This window comes from Leopardus geoffroyi, chromosome E3 (assembly GCF_018350155.1).
Source record: "Leopardus geoffroyi isolate Oge1 chromosome E3, O.geoffroyi_Oge1_pat1.0, whole genome shotgun sequence".
NCBI lineage: Eukaryota > Metazoa > Chordata > Mammalia > Carnivora > Felidae > Leopardus > Leopardus geoffroyi.
In genome coordinates this window covers 25,653,414-25,673,842 of record NC_059340.1, presented here as the reverse complement: position 1 = coordinate 25,673,842, position 20,429 = coordinate 25,653,414, and the positions used below count along the sequence as shown (strand labels likewise).

The 20,429-nt window shown below is 41.1% G+C and overlaps 2 protein-coding genes and 1 long non-coding RNA gene across 6 annotated transcripts in view; all 3 read left to right on the top strand.

Moving 5' to 3' along the window:
- LOC123588836 (transport and Golgi organization protein 1 homolog) overlaps window positions 1-20,429 on the top strand; it is a 102,527-nt gene that overhangs the window by 57,017 nt on the left and 25,081 nt on the right. The gene's annotated exons all lie outside the window — the stretch shown is intronic.
- LOC123588840 overlaps window positions 1-20,429 on the top strand; it is a 78,893-nt gene that overhangs the window by 34,718 nt on the left and 23,746 nt on the right. The gene's annotated exons all lie outside the window — the stretch shown is intronic.
- On the top strand, window positions 5,887-19,745 carry LOC123588839 (acyl-coenzyme A synthetase ACSM1, mitochondrial-like). Its single transcript, XM_045460145.1, has 2 exons — window positions 5,887-6,035; window positions 19,422-19,745. Exons 1-2 carry the CDS (start codon window positions 5,919-5,921, stop codon window positions 19,599-19,601), a joined length of 297 nt encoding a protein of 98 aa, XP_045316101.1. The 5' UTR covers window positions 5,887-5,918; the 3' UTR covers window positions 19,602-19,745.

The window sequence follows — 20,429 nt, the reverse complement described above, 5'->3', positions numbered from 1 at the left end:
GTGGGGCTCAAACAGACGAACTGTGAACTGCAAGATCATGACCTGAGCTGAAGTCAGCCATTTAACTAACTGAGCCACCCAGGCGCCCCAGGAATATTCTTTAAAGTCCCTGTCCCAAGGTAGATTCACCAGAGACAATTGGCTCCAATTATAGCCATTAACCTGGGAAATGAGTGAAGGAGAAGCTCCCACATACAGCTAGAGGAACCTGAGCCTATAAGGAGGAACAAAGAGTGTCACCATCCCCTTTGTTAGGGATGGCCTGTGTTTCCTCAAGCAAGATGGGTTTGTTCAGAGGAGGCCTGTTTAAACAATCATCCAGTATATCAGGAAGGAGTTTATCAGCCTGGTTAGTGGCCAAATATATTCATCAAGAGGCCCTTAGATCAGGGTCCTGATTGGGGACCATTCAGGCCTGGACAGAGGGTACCTCAGTCCATTTGCCCTGTTCCTGCAGAAGAGATCTAATGGAAAAGCTATACTTAAGCTTAATGTCCCATTAATGGGCCATTTTCCCTCATATCCTAAGGAATAATGAGACCTTGCAGTGTTACAAAAGACCAGTCCTTTTTTAAACCTTGTGATCTTAATTGGTTCCAGTAGGTTGAAAGGCATGCCAAAGGAGAGTCTACCAGTCTGTGGCTTCTCTTTTTGTTCTTTTGATGAAGATTACTTCTTATTTGTTTTTGCTCCTTAATATTTTATTTGAAGCATTAGAGTCCAAAACATAATACTAGGTTTGAGAAAAGAAAGCAAAACTGAGAATTTGCCCTGAAACATATGGTGTACTTTAGCTTACTTTGTATAATAACAGTAAAGCTATAGATGCAACTTTGTGATCATTCCTGGCATAAACACATACTGAGTCAAGTGTTGATGTAGGGGAGTTTGGATACAAATTGTCTGACAAAAATTATATGTCAACTGTAATTATGTTTTGAAATCCATTCCTAATTGTACAATACTATCATGAAAATGGTTCCTTTTTAAAAAAAATTTTTTGAGAATGTGCATGAGCAGGGGGGAGAAGCAGAGTGGGGGGGAGAGAGAATCCCAAGCATGCTCTATGCCCAGTATGGAGCCCAGTGCGGGTCTTGATCCCATGACCCTGGGATCATGACCTGAGCTGAAATCAAGTCAGATGCTCAACCAGATGAGCCACTCAAGCAACCCCAAAATGGTTCTTGTTTAATGAAAAATATTTGAGAGCTTCAAAAATTTTCTCAGCATGCTGAATCTCTTTGTTATCTTTTTTTCTTAGAGGGCTTGTCACATCATTCCTCCTGTTCATTTTCCGTCCTTCAGATGTTTCTGATCTCACTCTCTGACATACTCCTTTGTCATTTTATGAGTGATTTTAATACTTTCCAGCATCAGTGCTCTTAGCATCTTGAAATCTTACACCTCATAGACCATTGACAGCAGAGGCCAGCATCAAGAATGTTGCAAGGAGGGTGAGGAATAGCCACTTGAATGAATTAGAGAGGAGTACTCAAGAACATTACCAAAGGACAAACCTTTCTAAGGAAAGAGTTAGTGTGTTTTCAGTTGTACAAGGTTTAGTTAGACCCTGGTGGAAGCATGACTTTGTCATTGCATTTATGTGGAGGTTACATGTGTGTTTAGAAAATGTGTGTGTTTCTCTGCTGACGCATGACAAAGCCATCACAGTGATCAATGGTACATGCAGCAGGTTCCTTAGGAAACATCATTGTGTTGGTGGCCAGTGGTAGTTCGCTCAGCATCATTCTACCCATGGATCCTAATGAGGATCCGGATGATCCCTTCCCCATGGTTTAGTCAGAACCAATTGACAGTTTTAGGGATAAGATGAAATCTTCTGACCCCCCACAGCACCAGAGCCATGATAGTTGCTGCTTCCTTCCCTTCTGAGATGGACAAGGCCTGTCAGGACTTTTCTACTCACCTCTGAGGAGGAAGCCTGTTTGAGGGAGCAAGGGAGGATCTCATCAGCCCTCTTTGCTGCATAACATGTGGAATCAGCACCTGACCCTTCTAAGTCATTGCCTTTTTGTTCTCTACTATAAGGGGCTTTCAGAATGATTAGTGGTCATTCTGAGGGGCATACCAAGTGGGAGAGGGCCTGGGGAGCCAATGAGGTGGCTGGGGGTGTCCTGAGCATCTTGATTTGGTAGGTGGTTCCACAGATGAATGCACATGTACAAATTTCATTGAGCCGTTTTACAGTATTGTGCAAATTAAATTCTGTATTTTATAAACTAAATTAATATCATTTTAAAGTAATTTTGATAAGAACAAAGAGTACTTAAAAGCAAGTGCTTCTAGCAGTGATGATTGTAGAACCTTATGAATATACTGAAATCCACCATGATAAATTTCATGGTGTGCAAATATCTTTTTCTTTTCTTTTCTAAAAAAAAAATTTAACTGAAGTTGAAAATATCTACATAAAAGTACTCAATGAATTATCCTATTGTGGGTAAATATCTCAATTAAAATAACCAACCCAGAGTGAGTCTGTGATCATTATAAGTTGTTCAGTTTGTCTGGAGCCTAAGATTATTCATCTGAAATTCAGCTTGTTGTCTGACTGTGACAGAGAATGGGGAACAGATGTTGGATGGCAATTATCATCTTGGCTCTAAATGGCCTGGAAGGTCTAGACCAAGACCATCTCTCAGTGACCCCTGGCATCTAACCCCCGACAGTAGTGTATGCATGACCCTTCTGAGAGTTTCTCTGGTGCAAACTGTTCCCCCTCCCAGGATACCCCCCATCACCTGGTGAAGTCCCATTTATCCTTCAGATGTCAGGGGAAGTAGGACTTTTTTAGGGGAGGTACCCTTGTTCTCCTCAAATAAGTAATTTCCTTCTAAAATGTATCTTTATGGCCTTATTCGGTCCTTCCCTTAATAACACTTATTTCAGTTTCTGGCTATATACTTAGTACACAGTTATTAGACCAAATTTTTTTTTTGCTCTGCTATATCTAAGCCCCATGAAGCTGGGCTGCATGTTCTGGCTCACCACGATGTACTTGCTTAGAAGAGAATAGGCTTATTCATCCATTAGTATTCATGGAGTGAATGAATGAATGAGTGAATGAATCAGAAACTTGGATACAGACAGGGATGCACAGGACCTTTTGCATGTTCCTTCAGTTGTTTCTTAGCACACATGGAAACTATGTCTTGGAGCTCTAGTTCAGAGTATCTCCACTTTGACATTTTAGAAAATACTTCAAAGTATAAGAAATGTTGACTTTGTTCATGGCTGTGTGTGCCACCTGGCTACACGTTGGAGCGAGGCATATTTTTTTTAAGTTTACTGATTTATTTTGTGAGTGTGGAGAGGGGCACAGAGAGAGGGGGACAGAGAATCTCACGCAGACCCCATGCTCAGCATGGAACCTGATGTGGGGCTTGATCTCATGAATGTTGAAATCATGACCCAACCTGAAATCAAGAGTTGGATGCTCAATGGACTGAGCCACCCAGGCGCCCCTAGAGTGAGGCATATTAATTAACCTAAAAACTCAAGCTGAGGCAGTAATATAATAGGACATGTAGGAGGCAGTCTTCAACTTCAGATCAGAAGGTCTTATTGACTTTGTTACAATTACAGACCATGTGCCAAAAAAATGCAGCCTGAATATTAGAATGAAACAGGTGATTATTCAACCCTGAGGCCTCAACACTAGCTGATGACATGGGACAAATTACTTCACCATTTGAGTCTGTGTTACATTAGAAAAACTGGGGAAGTAACTGTGTGCTTTCTAATCCTTTATGAAGTGTAAGAGTCATGATGTGTGGAAATGACTCTGCACCTTGCACACAGTAACAGCTTAATCTGTGGTAACCTTCTTACTGTTATGAGAATGTGATTTACTGAGAGCAGGGACCCTGTTTGTTCTCTACAAGGTCGCTAAGACCTTGAATCATGTCTGACACATAGCAGGCACTTAACATTTGTTGAATGAATATTTGGCAGTCTTGGAGAGAAGGCAGAAGGAGGAATGGGACATATTTGTAAAATAGAATGATTTTTCTAGAAAAAGTTTACATTATCTTACAGCACCCCATTTCCATGTATATTTAGACAGTAGAGGGTCTTTTCTTCTTTTTCTTAAAACATTCTCATATAATGGGGAATAGGATGCAGAATTTGCCTGAAAGTTTCAGATGAAGCACCATAGCTCAGGGAGGACTAAACATGTACCCTCTTCCCTGACCAGAGGCAGTGAGATAAGAAACTCTGGGGAGCATGTGACTGTTGTATTTTATTTTTTAAAAATGATTATTTGTTTTTGAGAGAGAGGGAGACAGGGAGAAAGTCAGAGTGTGAGTTGAGGAGAGACAGAAAGAGAGGGAGACCCAGAATCTGAAGCAGGCTCCAGGTTCTGAGCTGTAAGCACAGAGCCCAACGCGGGGCTCAAACTCATGAACTGTGAGATTATGACCTGAGATGAAGTCGGATCCTTAACCCACTGAGCCACCCAGGTGTCCTGTGACTGTCATACTTCTTATATGGAGTGTCCATTTTTCATGGTTGGGGCCCAAAACAGAGGCAGGTGACAGGCATCTGGGCTCCCTGAGACAGTTATCCTACATACCAAAGGAAGATATGACTCTTCAAAATATGACACTTGAAGGCCTGGGTCACCCAGACCTGCCAGCTGCTCAAAAACCAAGAAGGAGTCATTGATCTTCCAGGTACTGAATTGGGCTGATGAGGTTGAGCAAGACCTGGTGGAACATCCAGCAGTGGCTGAATCGGCTGTGGTGAGCAGCCCGGACCCAATTCGAAGGAGGTAAGGAGGAGGACACAGAGGTCATTGTGTCTGTGTGTGAGCACCTGGAAGGCAGATGCAGGAAAAACATTTTTCAGGCCATATCTCCCCAACCTCCCACTTAAGGTGGAGGGAGGGCAGAATGCATGTGCATGTGCATTTACACTGTGTGGTCACCAGAGGGCACTGTGGCCCCAACTATGTGTGGCAGAAAAATGATGCTTGTGAATGCTGCTCCTACTGCTGCTGCCGACAATTTCCTATTGATGAGCCCTTTTTATGTGACAGGTTATTTCCCCCTCACAACAGCCTAATTCATTAAGGATTCTGATACCCTTTTTTTAATAGTGAAGAAGCATAAAGAGATTAAATGACATTCTTGATCACAAAGCCCTTAAGTGGTGGAGGTGGAATGGGAATCTGAGAGATCTGGCTTCAGAGCATGCATTCATTGATTCAACAAGTGTGTGTTGAGTACCTAGTATGTTTAAGGCCCTGTGCCCTGTAATAGGGACATAAATAACTTAAAAATGGCTAATTACTAACATTTATTTCATGCCCACAGAACTCTATCTACAATAATAGTAAAAATGGTAATGATAATGATAGGAATACAAATAATTTAAACTGGCTTCACATTTTACATGCATTATCTCAATGAATCTTGACATAAATGCAATGAGGGGTGAAGCTATGCTATCCCCATGTCACAGAGAAGGAAGTGGAGGCTGAGAGGTTATTTTCTAAAGCAAAGAGTGGAAATAGGAAGTATGGAAACTGGTCCTGTTTTTTTTCCAAAGGCCCAACTCTCAACTTGTTTTTCCATTTATTTAATAAACATTTACTTTTGTTTTTAATTTTTTTAACTTTTTTTTTTTATTTTTGAGACAGAGAGAGACAGAGCATGAAGGGGGGAGGGGCAGAGAGAGAAGGAGACACAGAATTGGAAGCAGGCTCCAGGCCCTGAGCCATCAGCCCAGAGCCCGACGCGGGGCTCAAACTCACGGACTGTGAGATCGTGACCTGAGCTGAAGTCGGACGCTTAACCGACTGCGCCACCCAGGCGCCCCAAACATTTACTTTTTAAACTACACAGTTGTTTGCCACTCACCCTGAGCCTCACTCTGGTTCTGCATTGCAGGTGATGAAGGTATTTATTGTCCTGACCCCGGAATTCCTCTCCCATGACCAGGACCAGCTCACCCAGGAGCTGCAGCAGTATGTGAAGTCAGTGACAGCCCCATATAAGTACCCGAGGAAGGTGAGTGAGGGCAGATGGATGGGATGTGCTCCCCTCCACTGGTTCCTGGGGCTCTGCTCGGGTGGCTGGAGTGAAGCTTATGTAGCCAATGGAATAAACATTTTCCTATGCAGAAGAAGCAATTCAACTGAGGAATTTGGAAGAATCAACTCAATCAGATGGAACCTCTGTCCTATGTCAGAAACATGGCTGACATGTCATCATAAAGAAAAGATGAAACAAATTCTCAGAGATATCAAGAAGATTATTTGTGAGGAGTTAAGATGGCAGAGCACCATGGAGATCCTGAGCTTGCCTTATCCCTGAAACACAGCTAGATCAGCATGAAACCATTTTAAACACCTAGAAAATTGACCTGAGGACTGACAACAATCAACATAACTTGAGCCAGTGTTCAGCAGGTACATGGTGCAGAGAGGTGAACTGGGGGAGAGAAAAGACAGGGAGGGTAAGGAGATGTTTTTGCAGAGAGAGGACAGAGAAAGAGAAAGGGGGAAAGTGTGGTGCATCGGAATTGTGCAAGAAAAGCACTCCCCTGAAAGTAGCTGGAAAGAAAGGGAGAGAAAGAATAAAAATGCTCACAGGGGACTGAACAAGAAATCAATTCCCCAAAAGCTTTGACAGGAAGAAAGGAGAGGGTTTCAATATCACCAGGATTCTATGAACAGTGGAGTGCAGAGTCTGAAGTTTTGTAACTCAGTGCCTGGCTGTGCTCTGGTGAGGAAGTAGGGTGACTCCCCAGGAGCAGGGAGTGGGGCCTGAGAGGTCCATGGGCCACATGGGGAGAAGTGATTCCCCTGCTTGGAGTGCACTTGGTAGAGGCCATATGGCCTCCCCTCAGACAGAGATCTCATGTGGACCCAAGAGAGCAGCCATATTTGCTGGTATTGGGACAAAGACACCAGAGTGAAACCTGGAACCAGCTGTGTTTTGTGATTTGCCATAACCTCTGAACCTCTGCTGCTGCACGATCACACACATGTTTTCTGGACAAGCCTTCCCCTGGCCGCTGCTCACTGAGACCCTCCCCCAGTGAGTCAGTGCTTGTCCAAGCCCAGCTGTCTCTGAAGTGTGGGGTTTTGAAACACAACCCCATCTGAGATAAAACTCTGGAGGAAGGTGATGCTTGGCAGGCAGGCAGTGTGGACAGGATAGGGTAGAGGTGGGGAGCAGACAGAGGCCGGAGACAATGAAGAGGTGCCTGATCGCGAGTTGATGAGAGTGTGAAGTTCCTGTGCCAGAGATTAGGGAGCTGGGTGAAGCCATTTCCACTTCTCCCATGCATGTACATGCGTACACACACACCAATAAGCTATAGTGGAGAACAAAGCCATTATACCACACATTGCCCAACTGCCCCTTCAGGCACATCCCCTCGTAGACCAGCACAAGTCACTTCACTTGCTTAGTGTATGGACTATAGAGGGCTTCATAGTTTCAGTTCTAGGTGAAACTGGATGTAACTTCATTCGGGTTTTATTCTATTTCCTGGTTCATTTATTTGTACATTTTCTTCTGTTTTGGCTTAAAATACAGACTTTTTTCTTCCTTTGTTCTTCTTTGGAAACAGAAAGGGAAAAACTTATTTTGGTTTATTTTTTTATTTTTGACTTTTTAAGATCTTTTATTCTATTTCATTTATTTTATTCTAATTACATACATTTTAATTTTTGCTTTTTTCTTCTTTTCTTTCATACTTTATTCTAGCAAGCTTCTGTCAACAAGCCAACCAAAACGCATCTAGGATATAGCATCCTTTATTTGAATTATTTTTTATTTTACTAATTTTTTTCTTCCTCTAAAATAACAAGATGAAGGATTCACCCCAAAAGAAAGAACAGGAAGAAATGATAGGGGTTTAATCAACACAGATATAAGCAAGATGTCTGAACTAGAATTTAGAACCATGAAAATAGGAGTTCTACCTGGGGTGGAAAAAAGCATAAAATCTGTTTTTGAAGAGATAAATAAAATCTAGTCAGGATGAAATTAAAAATGCTATAACTGACATGCAGTATTGAATGCATATCACAACGACAAGGATGAATGAAGCAGAGCAGTGAATCAACAAAATAGAAGATAAATTTATGTAGAATAATGAAGCTGAGAAAAGGAGGCAAACAGACAAAAGAGCATGCTACAAGAAGTCTCAAAAAACAAAAAAAGGAATAACATCTGAAAAATAGGAGTCCCAGAAGATGAAGAGAGAGAAAAAGGGACAGAAAGTTGATATGAACAAATTATAGTGGAAAACTTTCATAATCTGGAGAATTGCACAGGCATCAAAATCCAAGAAGCACAGAGAACTCCCATTAGATTCAATAAAAAACGACCACTACCAAGGCATATCATAGTAAAATTCAGAAAATACACAGACAAGGGAAGAATTATGAAGGCAGCAAGAGAAAAAATGTCTTTAACATACAAGGGAAGACAGATCAGGTTTGCAGCAGACCTGTAAACTGAAACTTGGCAGGCCAGAAAGGAGTCACAGGATATTCAATGTGCTGAATGAGAGAAATATGCAGCCAAGAATTCTTTATCCAGCAAGGCTGTCATTCAAAATAAAAGGAGAGATAAAAGAGTTTCCCAGACATTCAAAAACTAAAGGAGTTCATGACCACTAAACCAGCCTTGCAAGAAATTTTAAGGGGGACTCTGGAGAAAAGAAAAAAAAAAAGAAAGAAAAAAAAAGGAAAGACCAAAAGCAACAAAGATTAGAAAGGACCAGAGAACATCACCAGAAACACCATATCTATAGGCACCACAATGGTACAAAATTCATCTTTCAGTACTCAATCTAAATGTATGGACTGAACACTCCAATCAAAAGACATAGGGCATCACAGAGGCTAAGAAAACAAGTTCCATCTATATGCTGCTTACAAGAGACTCATTGTAGACCTGAAGATGCATGCAAATTGAAAGTAAGGGGATGGAGAATCATGCTATCATGCTAATGGTCATCAAAAGAAAGCCAGAGTAGCCATACTTCTATCAGGCAAACTAGATTTTAAAATAAAGACTGTAACAATAGATTAGAAAGGGCATTATATCATAATTAAGGGGTCTATCCACCAAGAAGATCTAACAATTGTAAACATGTATGCCCCCAACATTAAAGAACTCAAATATATAGATCAATTAATCACAGACATAGGAAGGAAGAAAGGTCTCAAATACACAACCTAACCATATACCTAAAGGAGCTGGAAAATAGCAAATAAAGGCCAAACATGCAGAGGAAGGGAAATAATAAGATTAGGGCAGAAATCAATGATATCAAAATTAAAACAAAAACAGTAGAACAGTTCAATAAAACCAGGAGCCAGTCCTTTGAAATAATTAATAAAATTGATAACCCCCTAGCCAGAGTGATCAAAAAGAAAAAAGAAAGGACCCAAATAATTAAAATCATGAATAAAAGAGGAGATATCACGGCCAACATTGTAGAAATACAAACAGTAAGAAGAGCACTATGAGCAATTAAATGCCAACAAATTGGCCAATCAGGAAGAAATGGACAAATTTCTAGAAACATATAAACTACCAAAGCTGAAACATGAGGAAATGGAAACTTTGAACAGATCCAAAACCACTAAAGTAATTGAATCAGTAATCAAAAATCTCCCAACAAAGAGTCCAGGGCCAGATGACTTTTCAGAGAAATTCTACCAAACATTTAAAGAAGAGTTACCACCTATTGTTTTGAAGCTGTTCCAACAAATAGAAATGGATGGAAAACGTCCAAACTCATTTTATGAGGCCAGTCTTACCTTTGTTCAAAAACCAGACAAAGACTGCACTACAAAGGAGACCAATGTCCCTGGTGAACCTGGATGCAAAAATTCTCAACAAGATACTAGCCAACTGGATCAAGCAGTACTTTAAGAGAATTATTCACCACAATCAAGTGGGATTTATTCCTAGGATGTAGGGCTGGTTCAGTATCCACAAATTAACCATTGTGATTCATCACATTAATAAAAGGACACGAACCACATGATCCTCTCAATATAGGTAGAAAAAGCATGTGACAAAATACAGCATCCTTTCTTGATAAAAACCCTCGAGAAAGGAGGGATAGAAGGACCATACCTCAAGATCATAAAGGCCATATAAGAAAGACCCACAGCTAATATCATCCTCAATGGGGAAAAACTGAGAGCTTTCCCCCTAAGGTCCAGAATCAGACAAGGATGCCCATTCTCACACAAATATTCAACACAGTATTGGAGGTCCTAGCCTCAGCAATAAGACAATACAAAGAAATAAAAGGCATCCAAATGAGCAAGGAGGAAGTCAAACTTTCACTGTTCATAGATGACATAATACTTTATGTGGAAAAGCCAAAAACCTCCACCAAAAACTGCTAGAACTGCTACATGAACTCAGCCAAGTCGCAGGATACAAAATCAGTGTACAGAAGTCAGTTGCATTTTTATACACCAATAATGAAGCAGCATAAAGAGAAATCAAGGAATATATCCCACTTATAATTGCACCAAAACCCATAAAATACCTAGGGATAAACCTAACCAAAGGGGTGAAAAATTTCTAAACTGGAAAGTATAGAAAGTGTATGAAAGAAATTGAAGAAGACACAGAAAAGATGGAAAAAGATTCATGCTCCTGGATTGTAAGAACAGATATTGTTAAAATGTCAATAATACCTAAAGCAATCTACATATTCAATGCAATTCCTATAAAAATAACACCAGCATTCCTCACAGAGCTAAAACATACAATCCTAAAGAAAACCAAGTCTGGAGGCATCACAATTCCAGATTTCAAGCTGTGTTACAAAATTATAATCCTCAAGACAGTATGGTACTGGCACAAAACCAGACACTTAGATCACTGAAACAGAATAGAGAACCCAGAAATGGACTCACAAATGTATGGCCAACTAATCTTTTTTCTTTTTTTTTTTTTACTGAAGATAGATTTTCTTTTTTTTCTTTTTTTTTCAGTGTATGAAATTTATTGTCAAATTGGTTTCCATACAACACCAGTGCTCATCCCAAAAGTTGCCCTCCTCAATACCCATCACCCACCCTCCCCTCCCTCCCACCCCCCATCAATCCTCAGTTTGTTCTCAGTTTTTAAGAGTCTCTTATGCTTTGGCTCTCTTCCACTCTAACCTCTTTTTTTTTTCTTCCTTCCCCTCCCCCATGGGTTTCTGTTAAGTTTCTCAGGATCCACATAAGAGTGAAAACATATGGTATCTGTCTTTCTCTGTATGGCTTATTTCACTTAGCATCACATTCTCCAGTTCCATCTGCATTGCTACACAGGGCCATATTTCATTCTTTCTCATTGCCACGTAGTACTCCATTGTGTATATAAACCACAATTTCTTTATCCATTCATCATTTGATGGAAATGTAGGCTCTTTCCATAATTTGGCTATTGTTGAGAGTGCTGCTATAAACATTGGGGTACAAGTGCCCCTATGCATCAGGACTCCTGTATTCCTTGGGTAAATTCCTAGCAGTGCTGTTGCTGGGTCATAGGGTAGGTCTATTTTTAATTTTTTGAGGAACCTCCACACTGTTTTCCAGAGTGGCGGCACCAGTTTGCATTCCCACCAACAGTGCAAGAGGGTTCCCATTTCTCCACATCCTCTCCAGCATCTATAGTCTCCTGATGTGTTCATTTTGGCTACTCTGACTGGCGTGAGGTGATATCTGAGTGTGGTTTTGATTTGTATTTCCTCATGAGGAGCGACGTTGAGCATCTTTTCATGTGCCTGTTGGCCATCTGGATGTCTTCTTTAGAGAAGTGTCTATTCATGTTTTCTTCCCATTTCTTCACTGGGTTATTGTTTTTTCGGGGGTGGAGTTTGGTGATTTCTTTATAGATTTTGAATATTAGCCCTTTGTCTGATATGTCATTTGCAAATATCTTTTCCCATTCTGTTGGTTGCCTTTTAGTTTTGTTGGTTGTTTCCTTTGCTGTGCAGAAGTTTTTATCTTCATAAGGTCCCAGTAGTTCATTTTTGCTTTTAATTCCCTTGCTTTTGGGGATGTGTCAAGTAAGAAATTGCTACGGCTGAGGTCAGAGAGGTCTTTTCCTGCTTTCTCCTGTAGGGTTTTGATTGTTTCCTGTCTCACATTCAGGTCCTTTATCCATTTTGAGTTTATTTTTGTGAATGGTGTGAGAAAGTGGTCTAGTTTCATTCTTCTGCATGTTGCTGTCCAGTTCTCCCAGCACCATTTGTTAAAGAGGCTGTCTTTCTTCCATTGGATGTTCTTTCCTGCTTTGTCAAAGATGAGTTAGCCATACGTTTGTGGGTCTAGTTCTGGGGTTTTTATTCTATTCCATTGGTCTATGTGTCTGTTTTTGTGCCAATACCATGCTGTCTTGATGATTACAGCTTTGTAGTAGAGGCAAAAGTCTGAGATTGTGATGCCTCCTGCTTTGGTCTTCTTCTTCAAAATTACTTTGGCTCTTCAGGGCCTATTGTGGTTCCATAAGAATTTAAGGATTGCTTGTTCTAGCTTTGAGAAGAATGCTGGTGTAATTTTGATTGGGATTGCATTGAATGTGTAGATAGCTTTGGGTAGTATTTACATTTTTACAATATTTATTGTTCCAATCCATGAGCATAGAATGTTTTTCCATTTCTTTATATCTTCTTCAATTTCCTTCATAAGCTTTCTATAGTTTTCAGCATACAGATCTTTTACATATTTGGTTAGGTTTCTTCCTAGGTATTTTATGCTTCTTGGTGCAATTGTGAATGGGATCAGTTTCTTTATTTGTCTTTCTGTTGCTTCATTATTAGTGTATACGAATGCAACTGATTTCTGTACATTGATTTTGTATCCTGCAACTTTGCTGAATTCATGTATCAGTTCTAGCAGACTTTTGGTGGAGTCTATCGGATTTTCCATGTATAATATCATGTCATCTGCAAAAAGCGAAAGCTTGACTTCATCTTTTCAATTTTGATGCCTTGATTTCCTTTTGTTGTCTGATTGCTGATGCTAGCACTTCCAACACTATGTTAAACAACAGCGGTGAGAGTGGGCTTCCCTGTCGTGTTCCTGATCTCAGGGATAAAGCTCTCAGTTTTTCCCCATTGAGGGTGATGTTAGCTGTGGGCTTTTCATAAATGGCTTTTATGATGTTTAAGTATGTTCCTTCTATTCCGACTTTCTTGAGGGTTTTTATTAAGAAAGTTGCTGAATTTTGTCAAATGCCTTTTCTGCATCGATTGGCAGGATCATATGGTTCTTATCTTCTTTTATTAATGTGATGTATCACGTTGATTGATTTGTGAATGTTGAACCAGCCCTGCATCCCAGAAATGAATCCCACTTGATCATGGTGAATAATTCTTTTCACATGCTGTTGAATTCGATTTGCTAGTGTCTTATTGAGAATTTTTGCATCCGTATTCATCAGGGATATTGGCCTGTAGTTCTCTTTTTTTACTGGGTCTCTAGTTTAGGAATCAAAGTAATGTTGGCCTCATAGAAGGAGTCTGGAAGTTTTCCTTCCCTTTCAATTTTTTGGAAAAGCTTGAGAAGGATAGAGATTATCTCTGCTTTAAACGTCTGGTAGAACTCCCCTGGGAAGCCATCTGGTCCTGAACTCTTATTTGTTGGGAGATTTTTGAGGACTGATTCAATTTCTTCGCTGGTTATGGGTCTGTTCGAGCTTTCTATTTCCTCCTGATTGAGTTTTGGAAGTCTGTGGGTGTTCAGGAATTTGTCCATTTCTTCCAGGTTGTCCAGTTTGTTGGCATATAATTTTTCCTAGTATTCCCTGATAATTGCTTGTATCTCTGAAGGATTGGTCGTAATAATTCCATTTTCATTCATGATTTTATCTATTTGGGTCATCTCCCTTTTCTTTTTGAGAAACCTGGCTAGAGGTTTACCAATTGTGTTTATTTTTTCAAAAAACCAACTCTTGGTTTCGTTGATCTGCTCTACAGTTTTTTAGATTCTATATTGTCTATTTCTGCTCTGATATTTATTATTTCTCTTCTTCTGCTGGGTTTGGGGTGGCTTTGCTGTTCTGCTTCTATTTCCTTTAGGTGTGCCTTTCGATTTTGTATTTGGGATTTTTCTTGTTTCTTGAGATAGGCCTGGATTGCGATGTATTTTCCTCTCAGGACTGCCTTCACTGCATCCCAAAGCATTTGGATTGTTGTATTTTCATTTTCGTTTGCTTCCATATATTTTTTAATGTCTTCTCTAATTGCCTGGTTGACCCACTCATTCTTTAGTAGGGTGTTCTTTAACCTCCATGCTTTTGGAGGTTTTCCAGACTTTTTCCTGTGGTTGATTTCAAGCTTCATAGCATTGTGGTCTGAAAGTATGCATGGTATGATGTCAATTCTTGTATACTTATGAAGGGCTGTTTTGTGACCCAGTATGTGATCTATCTTGGAGAATGTTCCATGTGCGCTCGAGAAGAAAGTATATTCTATTGCTTTGGGATGCAGAGTTCTAAATATATCTGCCAAGTCCATCTGATCCAATGTATCATTCAGGGCCCTTGTTTCTTTATTGACCGTGTGTCTAGATGATCTATCCATTTCTGTAAGTGGGGTATTAAAGTCCCTTGCAATTACCACATTCTTATCAATAAGGTTGCTTATGTTTGTAATTGTTTTATATATTTGGGGGCTCCTGTATTCGGTGCATAGACATTTATAATTGTTAGCTCTTCCTGATGGATAGACCCTGTGATTATTATATAATGCCCTTCTTCATATCTTGTTACAGCCTTTAATTTAAAGTCTAGTTTGTCTGATATAAGTGTGGCTACTCCAGCTTTCTTTTGACTTCCAGTGGCATGATAAATAGTTCTCCATCCCTTCACTCTCAATCTGAAGATGTCCTCAGGTCTAAAAAGAGTCTCTTGTAGACAGCAAATAGATGGGTCTTGTTTATTTATCCATTCTGATACCCTATGTCTTTTGGTTGTCAAATTTAGTCCATTTACATTCAGTGTTATTATAGAAAGATATGGGTTTAGAGTCATTGTGATGTCCATAGGTTTCATGCTTGTAGCGATGTCTCTGGTACTTTGTCTCATTGTAGGGCTGGTTTAGTGGTGACAAATTCCTTCAGTTTTTGTTTGTTTGGGAAGACCTTTATCTCTCCTTCTATTCTAAATGACAGACTTCCTGGATAAAAGATTCTTAGCTGCATATTTTTTCTGTTCATCACATTGAAGATCTCCTGCCATTCTTTTCTGGCCTGCCAAGTTTCAGTAGAGAGATTGGTCACGAGTCTTATTGGTCTCCCTTTATATGTTAGAGCACGTTTATCCCTCGCTGCTTTCAGAATTTTCTCTTTATCCTTGTATTTTGCCAATTTCACTATGATATATCATGCAGAAGATTGATTCAAGTTATGTCTGAAGGGAGTTCTCTGTGCCTCTTGGATTTCAATGCCTTTTTCGGTCCCCAGATCAGGGAAGTTCTCAGCTATTAATTCTTCAAGTACACCTTCAGCACCTTTCCCTCTCTCTTCCTCCTCTCGAATACCAATTATGCGTAGATTATTTCTCTTTAGTGCATCACTTAGTTCTCTAATTTTCCTCTCATACTCCTGGATTTTTTATCTCTCTTTTTCTCAGCTTCTTCTTTTTCCATAATTTTATCTTCTAGTTCACTAATCTCTCCTCTGCGTCTTCATTCCGAGCTGTGGTCATCTCCATTTTATTTTGCAGCTCATTAATAGCATTTTTGAGCTCCTCCTGGCTGTTCCTTAGTCCCTTGATCTCTGTAGCAATAGATTCTCTGCTGTCCTTTATACTGTTTGCAAGCCCAGCGATTAATTTTATGACTATTATTCTAAATTCACTTTCTGTTATATTGTTTAAATCCTTTTTGATCAGTTCATTAGCTGTCGTTATTTGGGGATGTTTTTTGGAGGGGAATTCTTCTGTTTCGTCATTTTGGATAGTCCCTGGAGTGGTGCAGAACTGCAGGACACTTCCCCTGTGCTGTCTTGAATAACTTGTGTTGGTGGGTGGGGCTGCAGTCAGACCTGATGTCTGCCCCCTGCCCACCACTGGGGCCACAGTCAGACTGGTGTGTGCCTTCTCTTTCCCTCTCCTAGGGGTGGGATTCACTGTGGGGTGGCATGGCCCATCTGGGCTACTTGCACACTGCCAGTCTTGTGGTGCTGGGGCCTGGCGTATTAGCTGGGGTGGATTGGCAAGGTGCACAGGGGCAGGAGGGGCAGGCTCAGCTCGCTTTTCCTTCTGAGATCCACTTCAGGAGGGGTCCTGCAGCACCAGGAGGGAGTCAGACTCGCCGGAGGGATGGATCCACAGAAGCACAGCATTGGGTGTTTGCAGGGTGCAAGCCAGTTTCCTGGAAGGAACTGGTTCCCTTTGGGATTTTGGCTGGGAGATGGGCGAGGGAGATGGCGCTGGTGAGCACCTTTGTTCCCCACCAAGCTGCGCTTGTTGTCTGGGGCTCAACAACTCTCCCTCCCGTTGTCCTCCAGCCCTCCCATTCTCTGAGCAGAGCTGTTAACTTATAACCTTCCAGATGTTAAGTCCTGCTTGCTGTCAGAACACACTCCGTCTGGCCCCTCCGCTTTTGCCAGCCAGACTCGGGGGCTCTGCTTTGCCGGCGGGCTGCCCCTCCGCCCTGGCTCCCTCCTATCAGTCCGTGTAGCACGCACCGCCTCTCTGCCCTTCCTACCCTCTTCCATGGGCCTCTCGTCTACGCTTGGCTCTGGAGAATCCATTCTGCTAGTCTTCTGGCAATTTTCTGGGTTATTTAGGCAGGTGTGGGTGAAATCTAAGTGATCCGCAGGATGCGGTGAGCTCAGCGTCCTCCTACACTGCCATCTTCCCAGAAGCCCCTGGCCAACTAATCTTTAACAAAGCAAGAAAGATTATGTAATTGAAAAGACAGTCTCTTCAGCAAATGGTACTGGAAAAATTGGACAATGACAGGCAGATGACTGAACGTGGACTACTTTCCTACACCATATACAAAAGTAAACTCAAAATGGATGAAAGACCTAAACGTAAGGCAGGAAGCCATGAAAATCCTAGAGGGGAAAACCGACAACAATGTCTTTGACCTGCAGTAGCTTTTTACTTGTCATGTCTCTGGAGGCAAGGGAAACAAAACAAAAATGAACTCTTGGGACCTCATCAAGATAAAAAGCTTCTGCACAGCAGAGGAAACAATCAGCAAAACTAAAAGGCAACCAATGGATTGGGAGGAGATATTTCCGAATGACATATCCAATAAAAGGTTAGTGTCCAAAATTTATATAGAACTTGTCAAACTCAACACCAAAAAAGCAAATAATCCAGTGAGGAAATGGTCAAAAGACATGAAAGACACTTTTTCAAAGAAGACATCCAGATGCCTAACAGACACATGAAAATATGCTTAACATGACTCATCATGAGGGAAATACAAATGAAAATTACAATGAGATACTCCTTCACATCTGTCAGATAAAATTAACAACTCAGGCAATAACAGATGTCAAGGATGCAAGGAAAGACGAACCTTTTGCACTGCTGGTGGGAAGGCATACTGGTGCAGCCACCCTGAAAAAGAGTATGAATGTTCCTCAAAAAACTAAAAAAACAGAACTACACTATGACTCAGCAATTCACTACTAGGTATTTATCCAAAGGGTACAGGAGGGCTGATTCAAAGGGGAACATGACCCCAATGTTTATAGCAGCACTATCAACAATAGCCAAAGTATGAAAAGAGCCCAAATGTCTATTGACTGATGAATGGATAAATTAGATGTGGTGTATGTGTGTATGTGTGTGTGTGTGTGTGTATGTGTGTATGTGTGTGTATAATGGAATATTACTCATCAATCAAAAAGAATGAAATATTGCCACTCGCAACAACGTAGATGAAACTACAGTGTATTATGCTAAGTTAAATAAGTCAGGGAAAGACAAATATCATATGATTTCACTCATATGTGGAATTTAAGAAACAGAACATGTGAACATAAGGGAAGCAAAAATAATATAAAAACAGAGAGGGAGACAAACCATAAGAGACTTTTAAATACAGAGAATAAACAGGGGGCCACTGGTGGGATGTTGGTGTAGGGATGGGCAAAATGACGAGGGACATTAAAGAGGACATTTTGGGGATGATCCCTGAGCGTTATATGTAAGTGATGAATCACTAAATTCTATTCCTGAAATTTAAAAAATTAGATTATTTGTAATCTTTCCAAATTTGAAAAAAATTGAAATCAACAACTGCCACACTTTTTAAAAACATTGTTTGTAATAAGAAATACATTCTAAATTGCAACCCAGTACATGTATAGATGCAGAGCAAACAAAAGTTAACAAATATTTACTCGAGCACACAATACATTTTAATAGTTTTTATTTACTTCATTTGTTTTCAGTGCCATATGCATCCTATGGAAATGTCCAGCAATAGAGAAGTGATTAAATTATTAATGGTATTCAATGTTGTCCTATAATTTAAAAAGACGATGCAGATCTTTTTGTTTGCAACATAAAAATAGAGTAAAAAGTAGGGTGTGAGTGAATAGACATAATATTATCCTATTTGCTGAAAAACAGTTTGAAAGGATACTTATGCCACAGGCTTAATGTCTCCTTTTGTAATAGTTGCTGCATTTTCAGACTGTTGACAATCTAGACATATGCCATTGTCTATGTCAATATTTATTGACATTGACTATATGTACCAGGTCCTGGACTCAAAGATTTACATTTTTATTATTTGATTTAATCCTCTTCAAACCTGAGATGGTGTAACCATCCATTTTATGGAGCAGAAATGGAGGTTCAGAGACTCCAAGTAAATTGTCTGAGGTTGGAGTTAATAAAAGGATGGAGTTGAAATTCAAACCCATGTGTATCTAACAATAGAGTTCATACTTTGAATGTTAGGCTATGCTGCCTCATAGAGAGGAGAACGGAGGATGCATACCAGTTAGGATGGGCTAGATGTTATTGTGGGTAACAAGTAGCCCAAAGTCTTAACAACTTATAATAAAGGAAGTATCTTCCTTGCTCATGCCACATGTCCACCATGGTCCCCCTGGGACCAGGATAAAAGAGCACCCACCATAGGTAACTACCAGGTGACATAAGAGATGGACAGAGAGGTGGCCAGATGCAGTTGTTCCCAAGTGTTGTGTTCGAGGTGGCACACTTCACTCCCACTCACATTTCCTGGTCAGAGCATATCACAGGGCTGCATCCAGCTTAGTGGGTAAGAGGACAATGTGACATTCTTCATAGAGCCTAGCGAGGCCACCACATGGTACCAGCCTGTCTGGGGACTGCTCAGGGGCAAAGGAGGGGCATGGGTCATTGGTAGGAAATGATAGCAGGACTAAGTCAGGATAGGTTTGCTTCATCCTCAACCAGGTGGAATTTGTCCCAGAGTTGCCCAAAGTCATAACTGTTAAGATTAAAGTAGTGAACTTCAGAAAAAGGAGTTTGGTCAGATGTAATCAGCAAAACACTCAGAAACCACTCTGTAATCTTGACCAAATCCCTGGCTGCCTCAGTTTACCCACTATGGAGAGGGTGAGGAGGGGAATGTAGAGCACTGTTTTGCAAGAGCATCAGGAGGGCCCATGTTCTAGCATTTTTGTTCTCTTAAATTAATATGTTATTGTCCTCCCTCCACATCCCTGGGTAAGTGCTCCAAATGTGGTCTGGTAATAAAACATTGACATCAGCATCCGAGGCGACCTTGTGTTGTGCTTTTTTTATTATTATTATTATTTTTTTTAATTTTTTTTTCAACGTTTATTTATTTTTGGGACAGAGAGAGGCAGAGCATGAACGGGGGAGGGGCAGAGAGAGAGGGAGACACAGAATCGGAAACAGGCTCCAGGCTCTGAGCCATCAGCCCAGAGCCTGACGCGGGGCTCGAACTCACGGACCGCGAGATCGTGACCTGGCTGAAGTCGGACGCTTAACCGACTGCGCCACCCAGGCGCCCCATCCTTGTGTTGTGCTTTTATTCTGTGAATAAACTGGCACTAAATGCTATCCCTCCATAATTCTTCCCAAGTTCCATCAGAGAAAACTCTGGTGCCAGGGGCCCTGGGTGACTCCTTATGCCCATTCAACAACTAGGACACAGAGGTCAGGGGGACACTCCTATGGCCCCAGGTGTCCATCTCTGTCTGGCTTGCCCATGCCCTGCTGAGGATGAGGCCAGGGCCAGAGCTAGTGAGGTGGCCAGGGAAGGGGGAAAGGGCCGAGGGCAGCCCAGCGTGGTGATTCCACTTGTTCGCAAGACCATGGCTCCCTGCTCCATCCACCATTCCATAGATCTGCTGCTACTGCCTCTGAATGCTGCGGCTGCTGCTGCTTCCGCTTCCTGGCCTCAGCTTGTGCCAGCACAGGTGAGTGAAGGATCTG

Bases quoted from the DNA above. Each gene is read 5' to 3' on its own strand.
- LOC123588839 (XM_045460145.1), top strand. From the start codon at position 5,919: ATGAAGGTATTTATTGTCCTGACCCCGGAATTCCTCTCCCATGACCAG. The intron at 6,036-19,421 runs GTGAGTGAGGGC...ATCCTCAACCAG, and splicing joins CATATAAGTACCCGAGGAAG to GTGGAATTTGTCCCAGAGTT.